Source organism: Aptenodytes forsteri, unplaced genomic scaffold, assembly GCF_000699145.1.
Source record: "Aptenodytes forsteri isolate BGI_AS27 unplaced genomic scaffold, ASM69914v1 Scaffold336, whole genome shotgun sequence".
Lineage (NCBI taxonomy): Eukaryota > Metazoa > Chordata > Aves > Sphenisciformes > Spheniscidae > Aptenodytes > Aptenodytes forsteri.
The window spans coordinates 2,446,305-2,462,738 of NW_008794911.1; the positions used below are offsets into that span (position 1 = coordinate 2,446,305).

General features: G+C 42.3%; 1 protein-coding gene across 2 annotated transcripts in view; it reads right to left on the bottom strand.

Annotated features, from left to right (window-relative positions):
* Positions 1-4,588: 4,588 nt before the first annotated feature.
* The window catches only part of APBB1IP (amyloid beta precursor protein binding family B member 1 interacting protein), a 49,309-nt gene continuing 37,463 nt past the window's right edge, over positions 4,589-16,434 (bottom strand). The window contains exons 10-13 of one of the 2 annotated variants that reach the window (XM_009275213.2): positions 12,799-12,897; positions 11,705-11,822; positions 7,671-7,762; positions 4,589-5,272 (exon numbers count right to left, since the gene is read on the bottom strand). In XM_009275213.2, coding sequence (XP_009273488.1) covers positions 4,745-5,272; positions 7,671-7,762; positions 11,705-11,822; positions 12,799-12,897 — 837 coding nt within the window. In that variant the 3' untranslated portion in view covers positions 4,589-4,744. Of the gene's footprint in view, positions 5,273-7,664; positions 7,763-11,704; positions 11,823-12,798; positions 12,898-16,434 lie in introns of both variants that reach the window. The other variant, XM_019470998.1, reaches the window with a different exon arrangement.

Below are 16,434 nucleotides of genomic sequence, written 5' to 3' on the forward strand. Positions count from 1 at the left end.
TATTATTATTATTATATTATTATTATTATTATTATAATCATTTTATTTCAATTATTAAACTGTTTTTATCTCAACCCACGAGCTTTTCTCACTTCTGTTCTTCCAATTCTCTTCCCCATCCCACCAGGGGGGCGGGGGGGAGTGAGCGAGCAGCTGCGTGGTGCTTAGTTGCCGACTGAGATTAAACCACGACATAGGTGAAAGCGAAGAACACTAATTTATGTTGAACCAAACATCTGATAAGTTTCTATCGTGTGGGGCCCAAACACGGCTGCCTGTACTTCTTTACCTCATGGGATAATTGCATAAATGCAAAGCATTTTTATGCTGCTTTCTTCTTCCAAGTGTTTTATAAATGTTAAATCCTATTAGTAACAGTAGTGAGTGGACCTCTGCTTCACCTGTAGTTGCAGGTAAAGAAAGCCTCCAGCATCACGATATAAAAATGGAACATCCCAAATGGGAGCTATTTTATAAGCAGTGATATGTACGTACTGGCCACTGTGTTCTTGTCAGGCTTTTCTCAGGTTCTTGAAAAACATCTGAAAGGCTAAGCGAGCCCTGAAAATTGGTTTCGCTTCTTCTTCTGGCTGCGGAGAGCCTTAGGTCCCCTACTTCTCCAGGAGTTCATTCACAGACTCAGCCATGTCCTCTTTCCTTGACTTATGGTGAAAGCAAATCTCCTTTCCTGCCCCCTGCCCAGTTTTACCATGCAGTTTACATAACCTTTTTTTATGCAATTACCTGTTTCAAGTAATCATCTTGAGTATTCTCGTTTCATAATAGTCAGTACTGACTGTTAGTGGCAATCAACCTGCCTTAGAGTATTCTGCAAGACCGTAAGAATTCGTAAGTCTTAACAATACTGAATCTCTTCTGTTCTGCGTGTCTCCCTCAAACAGGGATGCATGTTTCCCAGTTACTGTGAGACTGTCAATAACCCATAAATAACAGTCCTGTCCTACAGTTTTGCCACGGTGTATTTAAGTTTCTACTTTTCCACTCTCAAAGTGCCTGACAAAGAGTGTGTGAAAAACACACGAAGAATACAGTTATCTCAACACTACCTTTTAACTATGTTTTGTAAAAGCAGAGAAATGAGCCCACATCATGCTCAGCGTCTTGTACCACCTCCCTTTCCACTTCTAGATTTTAATCATTATGGTTTATTATGACAACGTAAGCATTAATACCATGTTTCATGATATATTCCCTAAAATTCTTGGCTTCCACCTGCGGTTCCGGAGCTGCCTTTTCCTTCACGGTACATAAACATAGCAGTGATGCAAGAGCAGATGGGGAGTAAAAATACTGTGGCTGGTAATCAAACAGGTGTTTATTTGTACCTCTTTCTGTAGCAGAGGACAGTTATGAGGGTCTGCAGTGGTGGTCCCCCATACGTGGACTTTTCCACATGACTCTAACCTTTCTAATCCTAAGGACTGATGGAAAAGTGATCGCTTGAAGTGAGTCCTTCTTCCATACCAGTGATGTAAGAGCCCAAAGAAGATGACAGCTGCTGAGACTGCTTCCATTTGAGGCATGGAGAAAGGTTAAAAATAACATACTGCAATTTCACATCTTTTCAGACTAAAATACTGTAATCTCTAGTAATGTACATACTACCATGATCTACAGGACTAAGACAATTTCATATGGCAATAGGTTAGAGAGAGGTGGAAAGATTAATTTCTATTTTTTACAAATGCTTTGATTTACAGTCTTGGAAGGAAGATCTTTTTGTATTTTGCAGCATCTTTTTTGTACCAAATAAAGACAGATAATTGTGTATCATTAAGATGGTAGCTCCGTTCTTTGAATGGAGAGTTTGAATACTTACATTTCAGAAATTCAATGCAACCATGTACATACACAAAATAGTTGATAGAAGTCTAATCATCACAGCATTTGAATTGATTTCTGGAGTTTTCTGTAGGCTTTGATTCTTTGTGTTTCGAAGAAAGCTCAACTTTTCTTTTGTGTAAGATTAAGTGCATGAGTGATGATTGACTGCAGATGTAAAATGTATAAAATTGAGTTTATTGTGCTGTAACAGAAGAGAAGGGAGGAAATAGGGCAGGAGGCTGAGCGTTCTGGTGAGAAGAGTGAATGCTAGGAAAGCCGTGTGGAAGTCTTAGCGCTTTGTGAATTCAGAGAAACTAGCTTGTTGTGCAACATTTTTCTAAGGACGTGTTCTGCTTTATTTTGATGCTGGGTGTACATTTCATAAAAGAAAATTCATTTGATTTAAAAGTAGTTGGATAGCAGACAGCTGTTGTCACCTAAGTGTGTCAAAGATGTGCACTCCCAATACCTCATCAGAAAATGACACCCAGCTCTTTAGCATTCAATGATTCTGCATAATGCTTACCTCAGTTACATATGGAAAGCAACTGGGAAACATTAATCCTTTTTTTTTTTAACCCCTAGTTTTAACCCTCCTACTTTTAGCTAGTTAGTATTTTTCCTCCTGCACTTGGAACTAAAGCTTGTACTAAGCTTATGAGCCTCGCACTGGTCTCGACAGCATTTCTCAGTTTGGCCGTTTGGAGATAATGAGATACGATTCAAAACTTCTAGGTAACGTTTGTGTTATTGGTGAACGTGCTTCTCTTGGTGAGAGCTTTTTGCTCAGTTCAGTGAAAGCACGGGAGCTAGAAGACCAGTAAGAGTTGCATGGGCTCTGTCTATACTGGTAAGTAAGAGGGCCAGGAACTAGTTCCTCGGCCCATGAACTAGTACCCTAACTGGCCATATCCGCACCACAGGGGATGTCTGCACAGGGAGTGAAACCTGCTTTTAAACGCGTCTGTGTTGTCTTCTGGGAATGGTGCCTGGCCTGGGCAGTTCCTTGAGTTGCGCCTGGGACTGTGCTTAGGCTCACTTTGGCAGTATGGGTGAGCACTAGGCCAGCGCTCAAGCTTGCATCCTCGTCCTCTTTTATTTAGCAGTAGAGACACAGGTGTACTAGCTCTAGCATCTTGCTAGCAACTCTAGCTCCTCAACCATAGGCTGCAGAGCAAAGAAATGGTTAACAGCAGTCGTAAGACATCCCCCCATCCCCTGATGTGAGCTTTACTTGCTCTTCCAATGCTTACACTGCCGACATAGCAAAGAAAGGAAGGAGGAAACAGGGAGCGGCTGTCCCATGGCTATACGTGAGTAACTGGGGATTACTGCAGGAAAAACATCCCTTAGCTTCAGCTTGTCTCAACTGAAAACAGATTAAGTTGCGGGATGTCACATAAAGTTTTTTTAGTGACTCATCTGGCACTTCCCTGGCTAAACATCCCTTTTCTGAAACACCTTCTGTGCATCCCCAAGTTCCTGTTGTGTCCATCACTCTCCGCGCTGGCTCCTTCCGAGAGCCTGTCCCTTCACTCCCACTGCTTCGACCGGGTACTGCCCGCTCCTCCTAGTGCTAACACAGGCACGTTTTGCTTTGCATTGCTCCAACTTGTCAGGGGTCTGGCCCCCGATACTGAGTGCTCGTGGCTTGTGCTTTTTCATAGCAAAGTCCTGCTCTTTGCTGTCTTGTGGAGGAATACGCTCATGCAGCCACTGAAATGTGCAAATATAGTAGGAACCATCTGAACAAATGAGAGAGGGGCCAGCCAGCACTGCTGTCCGTTCCTGGATAAAATACAGAAATATATTATTTATGGAATCTCAGAAGATTGCGTGCATGAAAAGAGACAAAGACTGGAAGAAATAAAAATAAAGAATTTAGAAGGTAGAGGCAAAAACTTTAAAATACTTGCAGTGGTACCAATTGCCAGTAAAATGCCTGTTCATTAACTGTGACACCTTGTGCAGATATAAAATAGAAGCTATTTTTATTTGAGAACAAATAATGAATGCTGCCTAAATGAACAACGGAGAATTAAAATGGGAGAACAAATGAAAAAAAATGTAGGAGGAGACATTCATATCAGGTACAAGATAATTACGAAGTCTTTCAGAAGACAGACTGTTTCTAGGTACAGTTTGAAGACAAATGTTAACCAACAGAAAAAAAAATCCCTGCTTACCAAGGGAAGCATACAACATTTTGAAATAAAATTTTTTCTTTGTCTAAGATTAACCAAAGAAATGAGATTTAAAGGCAGCAACTCTGAGTGCTGACAGGTATGACTGGAGTTGCATATGGAAACAGGAGTGTGTAACATTTGGGGTGACACTGTCTGGAAATGGCCCTGGTCCTGCCTTGCATCTCAGAATAATCTAGCTGAGGTTTTACTTTTTAAGACAGGCTACTTTTGGAAAAAAATGGGGTCCTTTTATTAAAAAAAACACCACAATTTGGGGGTTTCTGATAAAGAACCTTTAAGGGGAATTCGGTGAAAAGGGATCTTCCCACTTCTCAAAATTCACGAGAACATTGTATTTTTTCCTTCAGCTCCAATTCTACTAGAGAGGCAGCCACAGAAGATGCATTTCACTCGCTGGCTGGCTCTGCGAGCGCTGCTCCACCATCCCTGGCTGTCCTGATGGAGCGATGCAAGACTCTACAGCTCATTTCTTACCTCAGCCTGGTGCTGGAAGGGTAGTTAATGGGGGGTGGGGGGAGGAAGGAGCAGGTTGTAGAGACAACATGTGGGACAGAGGGCACCCCGCTTTACTTCTTGGGACCCCCAGGAGGAACTCTGAAGGAGAATTCCTCCTGGTGGGGCCTGATCCAGCATGACCTTCCATGATGCCTCACAAAAACAGCTATAGCTTGAAGTCCACCTGTTCCCAGAGTTCAGGAGCTGCTGCCCCTTTTCTTCTCAAGAGCTTTCATTAGGTCAGACATGAAATCTGCTTGCCTGCCTCCACCCCCAATCGGAGGTGGCCCAGCTGGCTGCGGCTCTCCAGCTTGTCCTGTGTTTTCTAGCCTTTTTGAAGGAAGTGGCACAGGTTTCTTTGTCGGAGGTGATGGCTTACTGGAGGAAGGTGGAGGTGGAGGGGGTAATGGCAGGTCTCCATTACCGCTGCTGGAGGCTGGTGGTGGTGGAGGCACAAAATCAGGAGGAGATTCACAGAAATCAGACGGTGGTGGTGGAAAATCAATCTTCAATGTAGGTGGCGGTGCTGGAAAGCTGTCTGGATCTGTTAGGAAAATGCTGCTGCCTCGTTTGGCTTTGGAGGGTAGAATTGGTGAAACAGCAATAGCAGATGACCGCCTTTCAGGTGGAGGAGGAGGCTGCAGTGAGTTCCTCTTACTCTGGTATTTCTGTGGCCTCAACACTGACTGTGCCAGGCCAGGTGCACTGACGTTATTTGACTTAGCCTTTAATAAGCAGAAGGAATAAAAGGACAAGACACAGTCAGTGCACATGTAAACTAATGCCACTGCTTAAGAACAGTGAAAAGATGTGAAAATATGTGAGAAGAGTACAGTAGACAGTAAAATGAAGTAGAGTACATTTTGCCTGAAGAGTGCAAATAGTATTTTGTTTTCTTTCTGGAGCTGCCCACAGAGCTTTGACAGCAGAAACCTCCCTGTTGACAGTATTCATAGTGCTTCTTCGAGTGCTGGCCTCAGAAAATGAGTGCTTTTAAAATTTCAAAGAATTGCAGTTAGTAAGATATATAAAGGTACTTTCTTGATGTTCCACGCTGCTGTTCATTCCCTGAGAACATGAAGACTTAAAAAAAAAAAAAAAAAAATCTGTGCTGTGTTTTTACATCCAAAAATACTGAGCAAGATTTGAGAACATAAAAAGCAGATGTAGTTTTGGCTCTCGTCCCCATTGTATCTCCATCTCCCGTTCTAGCTGTGACTGCTGGATCTCTGGATAAAGCTAAAATAATGAAGTCACCTATCTCTGCCAAACTCATTAGACACAACAGCAGTGAACTGGGAAGAAGGTGGAGAGATTTGGGAATTTAAAGTGTCTATGTCTGGATTCGCTGTCCCCAGCACTCTGCAGCATGGTGTGACATGCATTCACCCGCAGGGTAGTGCACTGGGCCCCCTCTGTACGGGAGGGAGAGCACTGCAAAGCACTGTGAAGAGAGGCACTTGGGAAAGCCGTCTGTCACGATTCGGTGCGGTGCACAGCAAGGGAAAGATACTCCACCGGTGACCTGCCATGGGCCACTGATAAGCCTGGGGAAGGGTGTCTTCTGCTTGCTGGGCAAGGCACAGGCACACGCCTCCTCCATGTTCAAATCAACAGTGCAACAAAAAGCCACTAAGTTCTAGCCATGTTTGCAAGGTCTCGAGACGTTCAAACCCTCTGACAACTTTTTTGAAGGAAAAATGAATCAAAGCATCCATCATACAAGTTAAGAAAAATAAAATGTAGGATAGCAGTTCGTTATGGAGATGTTTATTTTGACAAAATTTTAGGTGGCTTTTCTTTTAAATTGTATTTGCTAGTCGACACTCTGAAGATAAATAAAGCCCACTGGTGATATCGGAATATAATTTGCCCCTTTTTTTTTTTTTTTGGGTAGCAACTGGTAGCTGTTGACAATTACTACACAAACATGCTACCTATTCTTGTAAACCTGTGGAGAAGTCTGCTGTCCTGAAAACAAAGTTTTGTTACACATTCATTTCTAGTTATGCTAATTTATCAGTTTAGATTTAGCTAGCTTAGTGCTCTAACTGTAGCACAGCGCACCCTGAAAGACTTCAGCTTGATCCTTTGGTCCCAGGCTTGTAGAAGCTGTGAGATGAAGAAGGCAACACGTTTGCTTCTGCTAGAGAAAAGTGCTCTGCAACCTGCAGTCAGCAGTACTAATTCTGGCATTAGCTAAGTATAACATGCTTGCCTTCTCTTCCTCACTCTTCTTGCCTACAAAGATGGAAGCAAACGAGACATAGGAGGAGGGAACCACTGGCTGAGTTCTGAGAACGTGATCTGTTCAGAGGAAGTGAGGTTCAGAACAGAGAAACAGATCTTTTTAAAGGAGGAACTCAAAGACAGAAACAAGAAGCGTAGGACATGTAATGCAGGTGACAGAAAAATCCTAGGAATGTCATGTCACTTGTCCTGTGCACTTTATGCATGATGGAGGGATTGAATAATGAACTGCAAACAAATGCAGGGGTTTTTTTTCTGTAGGATGTTTTTGAAGTCCTCATACTGTACCCTACTGATAGTTTTACAGCCAGAGATGGAGCAAGTAGACAAAATTTGAAGCTTAAGCAAGGAATGCATTTAGAGCCTAATGAAAACATGTAATGTTTTCCCTTACTTCTTCACACTTTCTCCTTTCTTACACACTCATCTTCAGCTGTGCACAGTGTTCCCTGCCGAAAACACTACTGTATCCTTTGTGTTACTAAGGCAAGACCTGTTTTCTGGCAGAGACAGAAAACGGCACCGAGGTTCTGGCAGCACAGACTCTTTGAGACTGTCCCAGTAGGCACGCTCCTATTTCTGCTATGTGAACTCACACCTATTTGTTCTGAAGAACGAAAGTGGCGGATGGCTGTGCCTTCACCTCCCATTGGTGGCTCCTTGCTTCTGTGCAACGGGCACACTGTTTGCAGTGTGTAAAGCATGAGGAGTGGCAACAAGGAACCAGGCACTTTGCCCAGGACCCAAATCCTTGTCACAGCAGTACACTGGCACTTTGAGAGGGGAAGACAGTGGGTGAAGAAAAACAAACTTGGAGAACTGGTTCACAGGTAACATTTAACAAGTGCACTGATAGTAACTGCTGACCTGTACCTCTGATGTATCCACTTTCTTCTGAGTCTCTGGAAATTCTGCACCGGAACGACAATCAATTTGGGGAATCTGTCCATTTGCCTGAACGGCACCTGTGACAAAGAGAGGAGACAGAGGGAAAAGAGTGTTACATTTTTGTGATATTAACCAGATCAGGGAATAGCAAACTAAGAATAAGGCTATAAAAACATCTTTACAACTTCCCCCAAGGAACCACTCGTTACAGGTTTTACACATAATTTAGTAAAATCCATGAGGATGTCTGTTTTCTACTTCAGGCTTATTTTGTGACTTTTCATATTCAGTTCATTACATAAGGAAAAAAAACATAATACCTTATGTTAAAACTAATACCTGCCTCCATGGTTGTAGCTGACAATCTTACAGGAAGTGCAAGCGGCAGAATTATGAAGACATATGACAGAAATCATCAGTGTGTAAAGGTGGTGACAAATGAAGAGCTTTTTCTTCTGACTATTGTAAATGGTGATTACAGAAGGGGACTGTTAAGGTTGACATGGGAATAGAGATGGGGAGCTGGCTTTGGAAGGGGAGCTAAGCAGAAATCAAACTGGCATAGTTAAGCCCACCCTCCAGCCTTCCGTTGTTTAAATACCTGTCTTTCATAACAGCGTTTTGAAGTTTGTAGTGTGCTGTAGTATTACTGCATTCTCAGTTTTTATTGCATGTTTTTTCCCTTTAGCCTAAAGACTAAAAGTGCCATAGTCTCAAATCAGTAACAGTCATAAGAACTGAAGGTTTGAAATCCTACAGAGGGGCTGATCCATTTTCTTTAGTAAATGAGCTAACAGCTCTGAAACTTCTCCCCCATCTGGAATCACAGAAGATTTGTGAACCTCACTGTATTCTCAGATTAGTGAAGATCTGCTAGCCGGCTAAGTTAAAGCTCTGCAAAACGTTTGCCCACCATTACTGTGTTTGTAAGGGATATACATAAATAACCCAGTACTGTCAAATGGAGTAAATGAATGTCAGACCAAAGGACAAATTTGTGGGTTTAATTAGGAAAAAATCCCCAGCCCCTGTATAGTCTGATGAGGATTAAATAAACTCTCCAGTTTAGTCTAGGATTTTTGGAAGCTGTACATGTCAAAGTAGCAGGTAGTGTTTGGTGCCTACATACATACATTCGTAAACCTTAATGACTGCCTTAACTCTATTATAATTTACAGTTCTGAGATCCAGTAAAGTTACACTCATGTACTTCTAGTGAACCCTTAGCGGTCTACAATATAAGTCTAAGGACAACAATGGTTTTAATCTTAACATGTACTTTTCTGATTAGCAAAGAGATTCCATGAAGATGATAACAAATAGAATAAATTATTTTTATTGCCATGCCTGCAAATCACACCACTAACAGAGAAGTAAGACAAACTCTGCAGTGTACTGAATTTACTAGGGCTATTTAGGCTTCAAGGGATGACAGAAGATGGTCTGAAGTCCTTGTGTTTTATGCTTGTGCCTGCATGTCGTTCAGCATATTTAATCCAAAGTACCATTTTGATCATTCAAACTACAGTCTGTGTTTGTTGAAGGACTAACGTGGAAGTTCAATAAAGAGATAAAACCAATCTTGTGGCTGTACGTGCTCAGTGGAGCGAGATGTAAATCCCTGGGTTCTGTGGCCACGCCCTCAAGTGGAGCAAGTTACTGTCTCTCCTCACTTTGTCTGCTGTCAATAGCAGAGCAGGAGTTTGGGCTTCACCCTGCTCAAAGACATTGCTGCCCTAAGTCATGCTGAGATTTAACTAAATGAAAGAGAGCAGAGAGATATCCACTCTATATAGTGCAAGGTATAGTGGTCTACTTGGCAAATATGATATACCAGAAAGTTTGGACATGGCTAAATGGTAATCTGTTTCTTCTTCTGTTAATGGATTTTGTAAACTATGCAAGACTTGAAAGCAACATTTGATGTATCAACTCCTGCCACGTAACTGCACATACGCTATACACAAAGTCAGCCAGCTAAAGGACCCCCAGTCAATCCAATATGTGAGTTCATGCATTCTATTCTCAAGATGTATTTTTAATTTCAATGTTATAGTATTCTTTGCAAGTCAATTTTTCCAAAATTTTATGTTGAATTAATATTTAAGTAAAAAAAAAAAAGCAGTCCAAGTATAATGCAAAATACAGATACCCAAAACATACAATGCAAAATATTGAATCTTGTAGTGATATGGAACATCTAATAAAGCAACATCCTTCATCTTTCAAACATCATGATACTGTGCTGGCATACAACATACACTGTTTTTTTAGTGTCCAAAGACACACGTAGTGAGGCAGAGAGGCAAACAACATATTTTGCCTGAGATGCACCTGGCACTTGGGACACTTCAGAACAACAGACTATATAGTTTGGGGTATACGCGAACACACAAATGCGGGCTACAGCAGCGTGACCAGGGAATACAGGCTGCATGAGATGTGAGAACAGAAGTTCCACCTGCCTTCCTCAGCATTGCTTTTGGCTGCCACTGAAGTTAATACAGTCCCCTTCTAAGATCACACAGGACTGTAGTTTTCTATAGCACATTTTAGCCTATACATATGGCTATCAGTCCATACAAACAGCTATACAGCCATCTGAAAACAGAACAGAAGAAAACATACTTTGTTCCATTTCCAAAACACGAGCCAATAACTGCTCACAGTCAGGCAGTTCAGGTTACAGTATTACAGTCGGGCCCCAGGTTTTATATAGGGTAGTAATGATAACTGTAAGACAGCAAGAATCACAGTGACTTGCCTCAATTAGAATGCTAATGATCCTTCAGAGATATTTCCATAGAGACAATATACATGACTAAAATCTTTCCAGGCTACTTAACCATTTAATGGGATCCATTAGTTAAGATTAACAGTATATTTTATGATCAGATGCAGTGTTCCTGGATTCTAGTCAGGAGCTGAAGTTATACAGATGTATATATACTTTATAAGGCCTTGATCCTGACCATATCCAGTAGAGACTGCAGCACCAGCATGGAGCCCCACTGGCCAGCCACCTCTCTACTGCCATCAACACCAGAACACAAAATGTTCCACGACTGCCCCCTCCACCAGCGCTAAAGTAACCCCATGCACAACCATCAGAAAATCCCCTCATCTTGGAACAGTCTGTTACTGGGTCTCCCCACCCCAAATGTGCATTTATTACCATGATTTGACTCCAAGGACTAGTAGAAAGACCACCCTTTTCTCACAGGTACTGAAAAAAGGCAAACTGAAGCCTTGGAAAGGTGTGTGGAGGATTTTGAGTTGTCTACATGAGAAGTCAGAATATTAACTGCCAACACTGATTTTGACTTTGCCTGTCTTATGATGGTAAGTACTTGGCCAGCATGTCCTTCCAAATAAATAAAGCATATCTTAAGCATCTCCAAACTAAAAACATTCATGCAAGTTACAGCTAGTATCATGCACCGTTGTATCTGTACAATGATAAAACAGGTAACAGCAGTATGATGAACCTACTGGAAAAGTAAAGTTAGAAAATAACCCAATCCTTTCTTCCCCTGCGTCCTCCTAACATCCACATTATCACGCAAATGAGTGAAAGCCTAGGAAAGAGAGTGGCTCACCCTATAATAATCTCTTTCTGAAATGATCATTCTCAGAATACCCCAGTCATCCCTTTTACTCACTGGAAGAAAAGCTCTGATACAGCCAGTGTAGAGATGGACAAACAGAAAACTTCAAGACATGGACCATCAGTCCATAAAATGTAGAGGGAAGATAAAGGATTTGTATTCAGATGCCAACAGAAAAATACCTTCTTAAATTATGCAGATTTAAACTGACCTTTGGTGGGCTATGTTTCTATTCTTCAAGTTCTAACTTAGATCTGCTGCTAGCTTATAGATCAGAGCTACACTGGGCTGTCTAGGACGATATCTGCCTGAATCAATGGGATAGTTTTCTGAACAAAGACTATGTGCAACACTGATGATGACAGAAGAAGGCAATAAAGGTGATTTCAACTGCTGCGACAGCATCAGTACCTGCTGATAAGGATCCTGCAGGGGCAGCTGGTTCCACCGTTCCTTGATTTGCCCACCGAGAGGACAAGCCAGCTTTCTTCACTGCACATTTGTAATTACCATATAGCGTCTTGCCATACTGCAAAACAATCAAAACAATACAATAAGCATGGTGTTAAGCTTGACATAGACCAAGCATTCATTTTGCTCTCGGACAACTTTTCTGACCCCATTCCTTCCTACTCAGTTTTGTTAAAAAGTAGCTTTCTACAAGTGGTGTGCCTATTTCTTTATAGGGCTAGGTGGAAAGCATCTCCATAACAGCACAATAAAACATGAACGCCCGTCACCAAACACAGTCCTACTGCTATCATTCTCACATTTTATGTTCATTTCAGTATCTGTAAACATCTTGAAACTTGGCTTTAAAACCAACTGTTCTCAATAAAAATCTTTTTCCAATACTTTCCAAGTATTACATTTTCAGACTGGAGACGTGGGACACTGAATTCTGGGCTCCAGAGCAAACAGCTCTGTCAGTGTAAGACAAAATAATTTGATGTTCACCCCACACCTTTGTTGGATGTCACCCTGCAGCAGAACTGGCAGAAAAGAATATATACCTAACAGGAGCAGGTCTGTATAGCCAGGTACAGCCAGTATACTAGGCTATGTATAAATCCATCTCCCTTAATGTTTTTTGCAAAACAAAATGGGCTGTGAATTAGGATCTTTTTGAAGAGAGTGAGGCAGACAATTTGGGCAGAACTGTCTGAAAAATGTCACAGCTGGTCTGACCAGAGCTTGCACATCTTCAGCTACAGTGTATTATTATTGTGCCAGATAACTGTGGAGTAAGTTTTACGAGTACATGAGTTTTATAGCTACAGAATTCACCCCCATGTTAATGAAAAAAACACACTGATAACTAGGGTACAGGAACATTCAGCAAATCCATCCTGGTCCTGCCCTTCTGCTCTTTCTTTCTACAGTAAGATTAGCATGAATGTCCATTCTTGTCACAATATTTCCAGTTGAGGTGATGACAGTCAGTAACCTGAGGAAGACAGGACCTTACAGAAAACATATTTAACTAAATTTACTTTTAATCTCACCTTGGCAATTCTTATTCCTGTTACCCACTGATGCAGGGTTGCTTGATCATCGCAGCATAAGTATTTGATATATTGTGACTCCTTTTGAATCTGGGGGTGCTGAAAGATATTAATTCATAAAATAAGACAAACACAGAAATCAAATCACTATACAAAAGTATGAAGGCACTGCACAGTGACCTCAGTGAGAACACTGGCACCATGTTAACATGAAGGTGATTTAAAAAAAAAAAGCAGCAGCAAAAACAGAGTATAAGAAAATATAAAAAAGATGGTAATTATGAACTATACATGAGTTGCCACTGGCAGCATTTGCTTGAAATAATTTTAATGCATTGTAATATGAATTCAAGCGCTACAGAAATCTAATAGTGATCTAGAGTTCAATGAAGTCTACAAATGCTATGGTTCAAGTTCTAACACTCAATGTATAAACACTGGAAGGAAGTCTGTTTCTCATTGTGGTTTGTCATATGTAAGGCATCCAGACTGAACGCTGAACATAATTAGCTTTCAAAGAGTGTGTTAAATTTGTTTAAGCATAAACTCTCAGCTGAAACAGATTTTTCCTTCTAACAGACTGCCTTTCTTTGGGCCGAGTTCTAGCTTTCTTCCTATACATTTTTACTCTGCTTTTCTCTTGCTGTTGTTTGCCAACAGTTATGTAAAACTGCCACGTTCTAGATAGAGGATCATTCAAAATGCAACACCATCAGAAGTAATCTTTTTCATTTGTTTGTACCAGAAACCTTTACAATTTTTAAACCTTTTCTGTTCTTTTGGACAAAATTTAGGATCTCTTACCCTTATGGATCAACGTAGTACTGGTATGCGGTGACATACCATTGCAACTCAGATCACCAAAATGCCAGGCTGCCTACTTACCTGAGACTGAACATCCTCTCTAAGCTCTGAAAGAATTTGGTTCCCTTGCTACAGCAGAGAAGTCTGTAAGTCTTTACTAGCTTGGATGGAATAATATACTGCCATCTCTTGATACGCAAGGAAAAGAATGAAACCAAAGGAAAAGGTTTCTTTATCCCTCATTTATGTGTTCATTTCTATTTATATTCTTATAAATTATAGGTGCACAGTTAGTGAAATATTGTGAACACACAAAAGAGCAGCCAAATGTGCTCCAAGGATTCACTATTGTCAAACCACTCTCTTTTCAGCCTGTGCAGCTGAAAATTCAAAGCATACCTCCACCTAGCAGCAGCAACGACCCTGGTTTTATACATATTGTTAAGCCCCCAGAGCAGAGCAGTGCTGGACTTGGGGAACTCAGCAGGATCCCTTCCAGTGCAGAGAGCTGTGAGCAGCCTGCCAGCCCAGGACTAATGAAGGCACCAGATGTCTCCTTGCAGACGCCTGCTGGTGGCTGGGACATCCCCGGCGCAAAGGCCAAACCCTGGCCATAGCTGGGTGATCCAGGGGTTCAAAAGCATAGCTGAATACAGAGGTCTTGCTCCTCAGCCACATGCCCCTGCTCCCCCCTCAGCGCTGCAAGACACCAAGCTTCCCTTGCTTGTGCTGACCCAACTGTTTATGAGGCCACATTGTGATTCGAAAAAAGGAACTGGTCTGGGTTGAATTTAACCCATTTCATCATGCTGTAGTTTTGGTTTATTTTTTTTAAACCCAGCAGCACACAGCATGGCCTCACGTACGCGTGGGGATAAGGGGCACTGTGGCTTGGGGAGAGAACAAGTAGCAAGGGATGGATGAGAGGATGGGACCGTGCAAGCCAGTATTGCTGCCAAAGCCCTGTATCATCAAATTACAGAGTGAGAGTGAACACACCAGGGACATAACTGTGAGGAAGAAAAACACAAAGGGATGTTACTCTCGAGGGGTCTCACAGTGACAGATGTGTCCCAAGGCGGTGCTGTGCATAACTGTGTTACAGCTCGCTGCGTGTTTGAACTCAGCTGCTCACACAGGTCATACCGTTCACATTTTTTTGCAAACACATAGCTGGCCATCTCCCCTGGACTACGAATACGCAAAGCCTGCTTCAGCCCTCTGGAAGGGCCCATGCCTACCTTATTTGATTACCTTGCTCTTGGGCACTCCCAAGGTGAGAGCTAGGGACATCTCACATTGCAAGCCCAGAGATGCCAGCTCACTGTCACCAGGTGCCTTAACTGCAGAGCAGGCACCATGCCTATCCCATGGACCTGTGCCTCTCCTACCTGGTACACTCACACACCACCACTTCACACAGTTCAACATACAGAGCCGTACCTTGCTGCTATACACCTGTGCCGTGTATCAGACAGAGGCAGTAACCAGGGCCCCTGGACAAGCAGCCTTCTCCAGCTCCCCAGCATCTGCCTGTCCCTGTCTCCGGCAGCCTTGGACAGCCTGAATGCTCCTCAGAGTGGGCTCCGCTACTGCAATACATGGCCAGGACACAATGCCAGACACTCCTTTCCTTCCACCCTTTCTCCATTATGCGACCAAACACAGTGAAAACCATTAGAGAATTCAGTCTGGTATCATTAAAAGGAAACCGTAAGCAGGCACTTCTCTGTGTGGCACAGTACAGCCCATGGACCTCGGTGACATTATCACCAACAGAGTCAAGAGAACCAGGAGGTGCAAACAAAGACACTACAACCCTGGGTAAATTAAATTCTTCAAGCACTTTTCAACCAGCAACTCCAATTTTGCTCCCGTGTGTAAGGTCCTACTGAACCCAGCAGATGGCACCCAAAGCTTTCAAAAATGAAAAAAAAAAATTTTCTTTTTCTCCTGTATCTACCCTCATTTTCAAATACCACACCTACCACCAGTTCTTTATTACAAGAGAAAAAAAAGAGTTCTATAATTTAACAGATAATTCATGCAAACATTTGGAAGAAAGTGCACACTGCATAAACAAGGCAGAGGAGGCCATGGCATAGAGCAAGCTAGGTAATGGTGCTGCACTTAGACACAGCCCTGCCACAGGGATCTGCTGCTGGGGAGCTCAGAGGGGCTGCTGCAGACCTCTCCTCTGGGGCACCCTACAGAAATACCAGTTTCACAAGAACACCTGTACTGTGTCAGATCAAAGGTCCCTGAGCCCAGTACCTGGACTTTGATAGTGGTCACAAATGGATACTGAGGGAAGAGGAAGAACAAGACAAGCATATATGATACTTCCTTCTCTGTACTCTCCCTGTCTGCAACTATTTTCAGGTCAGGGGATTTTCTGAGCCGGATAGGGTTTCTCCGTATTTAGCTTCTTCAGTGGATTTCTCCTCCAGGTATTTCTTCAGTTTTTTCTTGAGCCCAGAGAGAGTTCTGGCATCCACAACATCTTTTAGCAACAATTTTCCCAGGTCTGCTACACACTCTATGAAGAACCACCTCCTTTTGCTCTGAGCCTGACTGCTACTGGCTTTGTTTATAATGTTATTGTTTTGGAAAAGACACTGAATGGCTGACCCCTATCCACACCTCTCCATGCCACTCCTGAGCCTAGAGAACTGCATCATATTCCTGGCAAGCTGTCTCTTTTCCTGCCTACAGGCTTCTAGTCTCTGCAGTCATTCTTCAAGTCAAAGTCATTCCTTACCTTTGCTTATCCTTGTTGCTCCTCTATTAGTTATTAAAATAATAAAATAAATTTAATATTATTTATTAAAT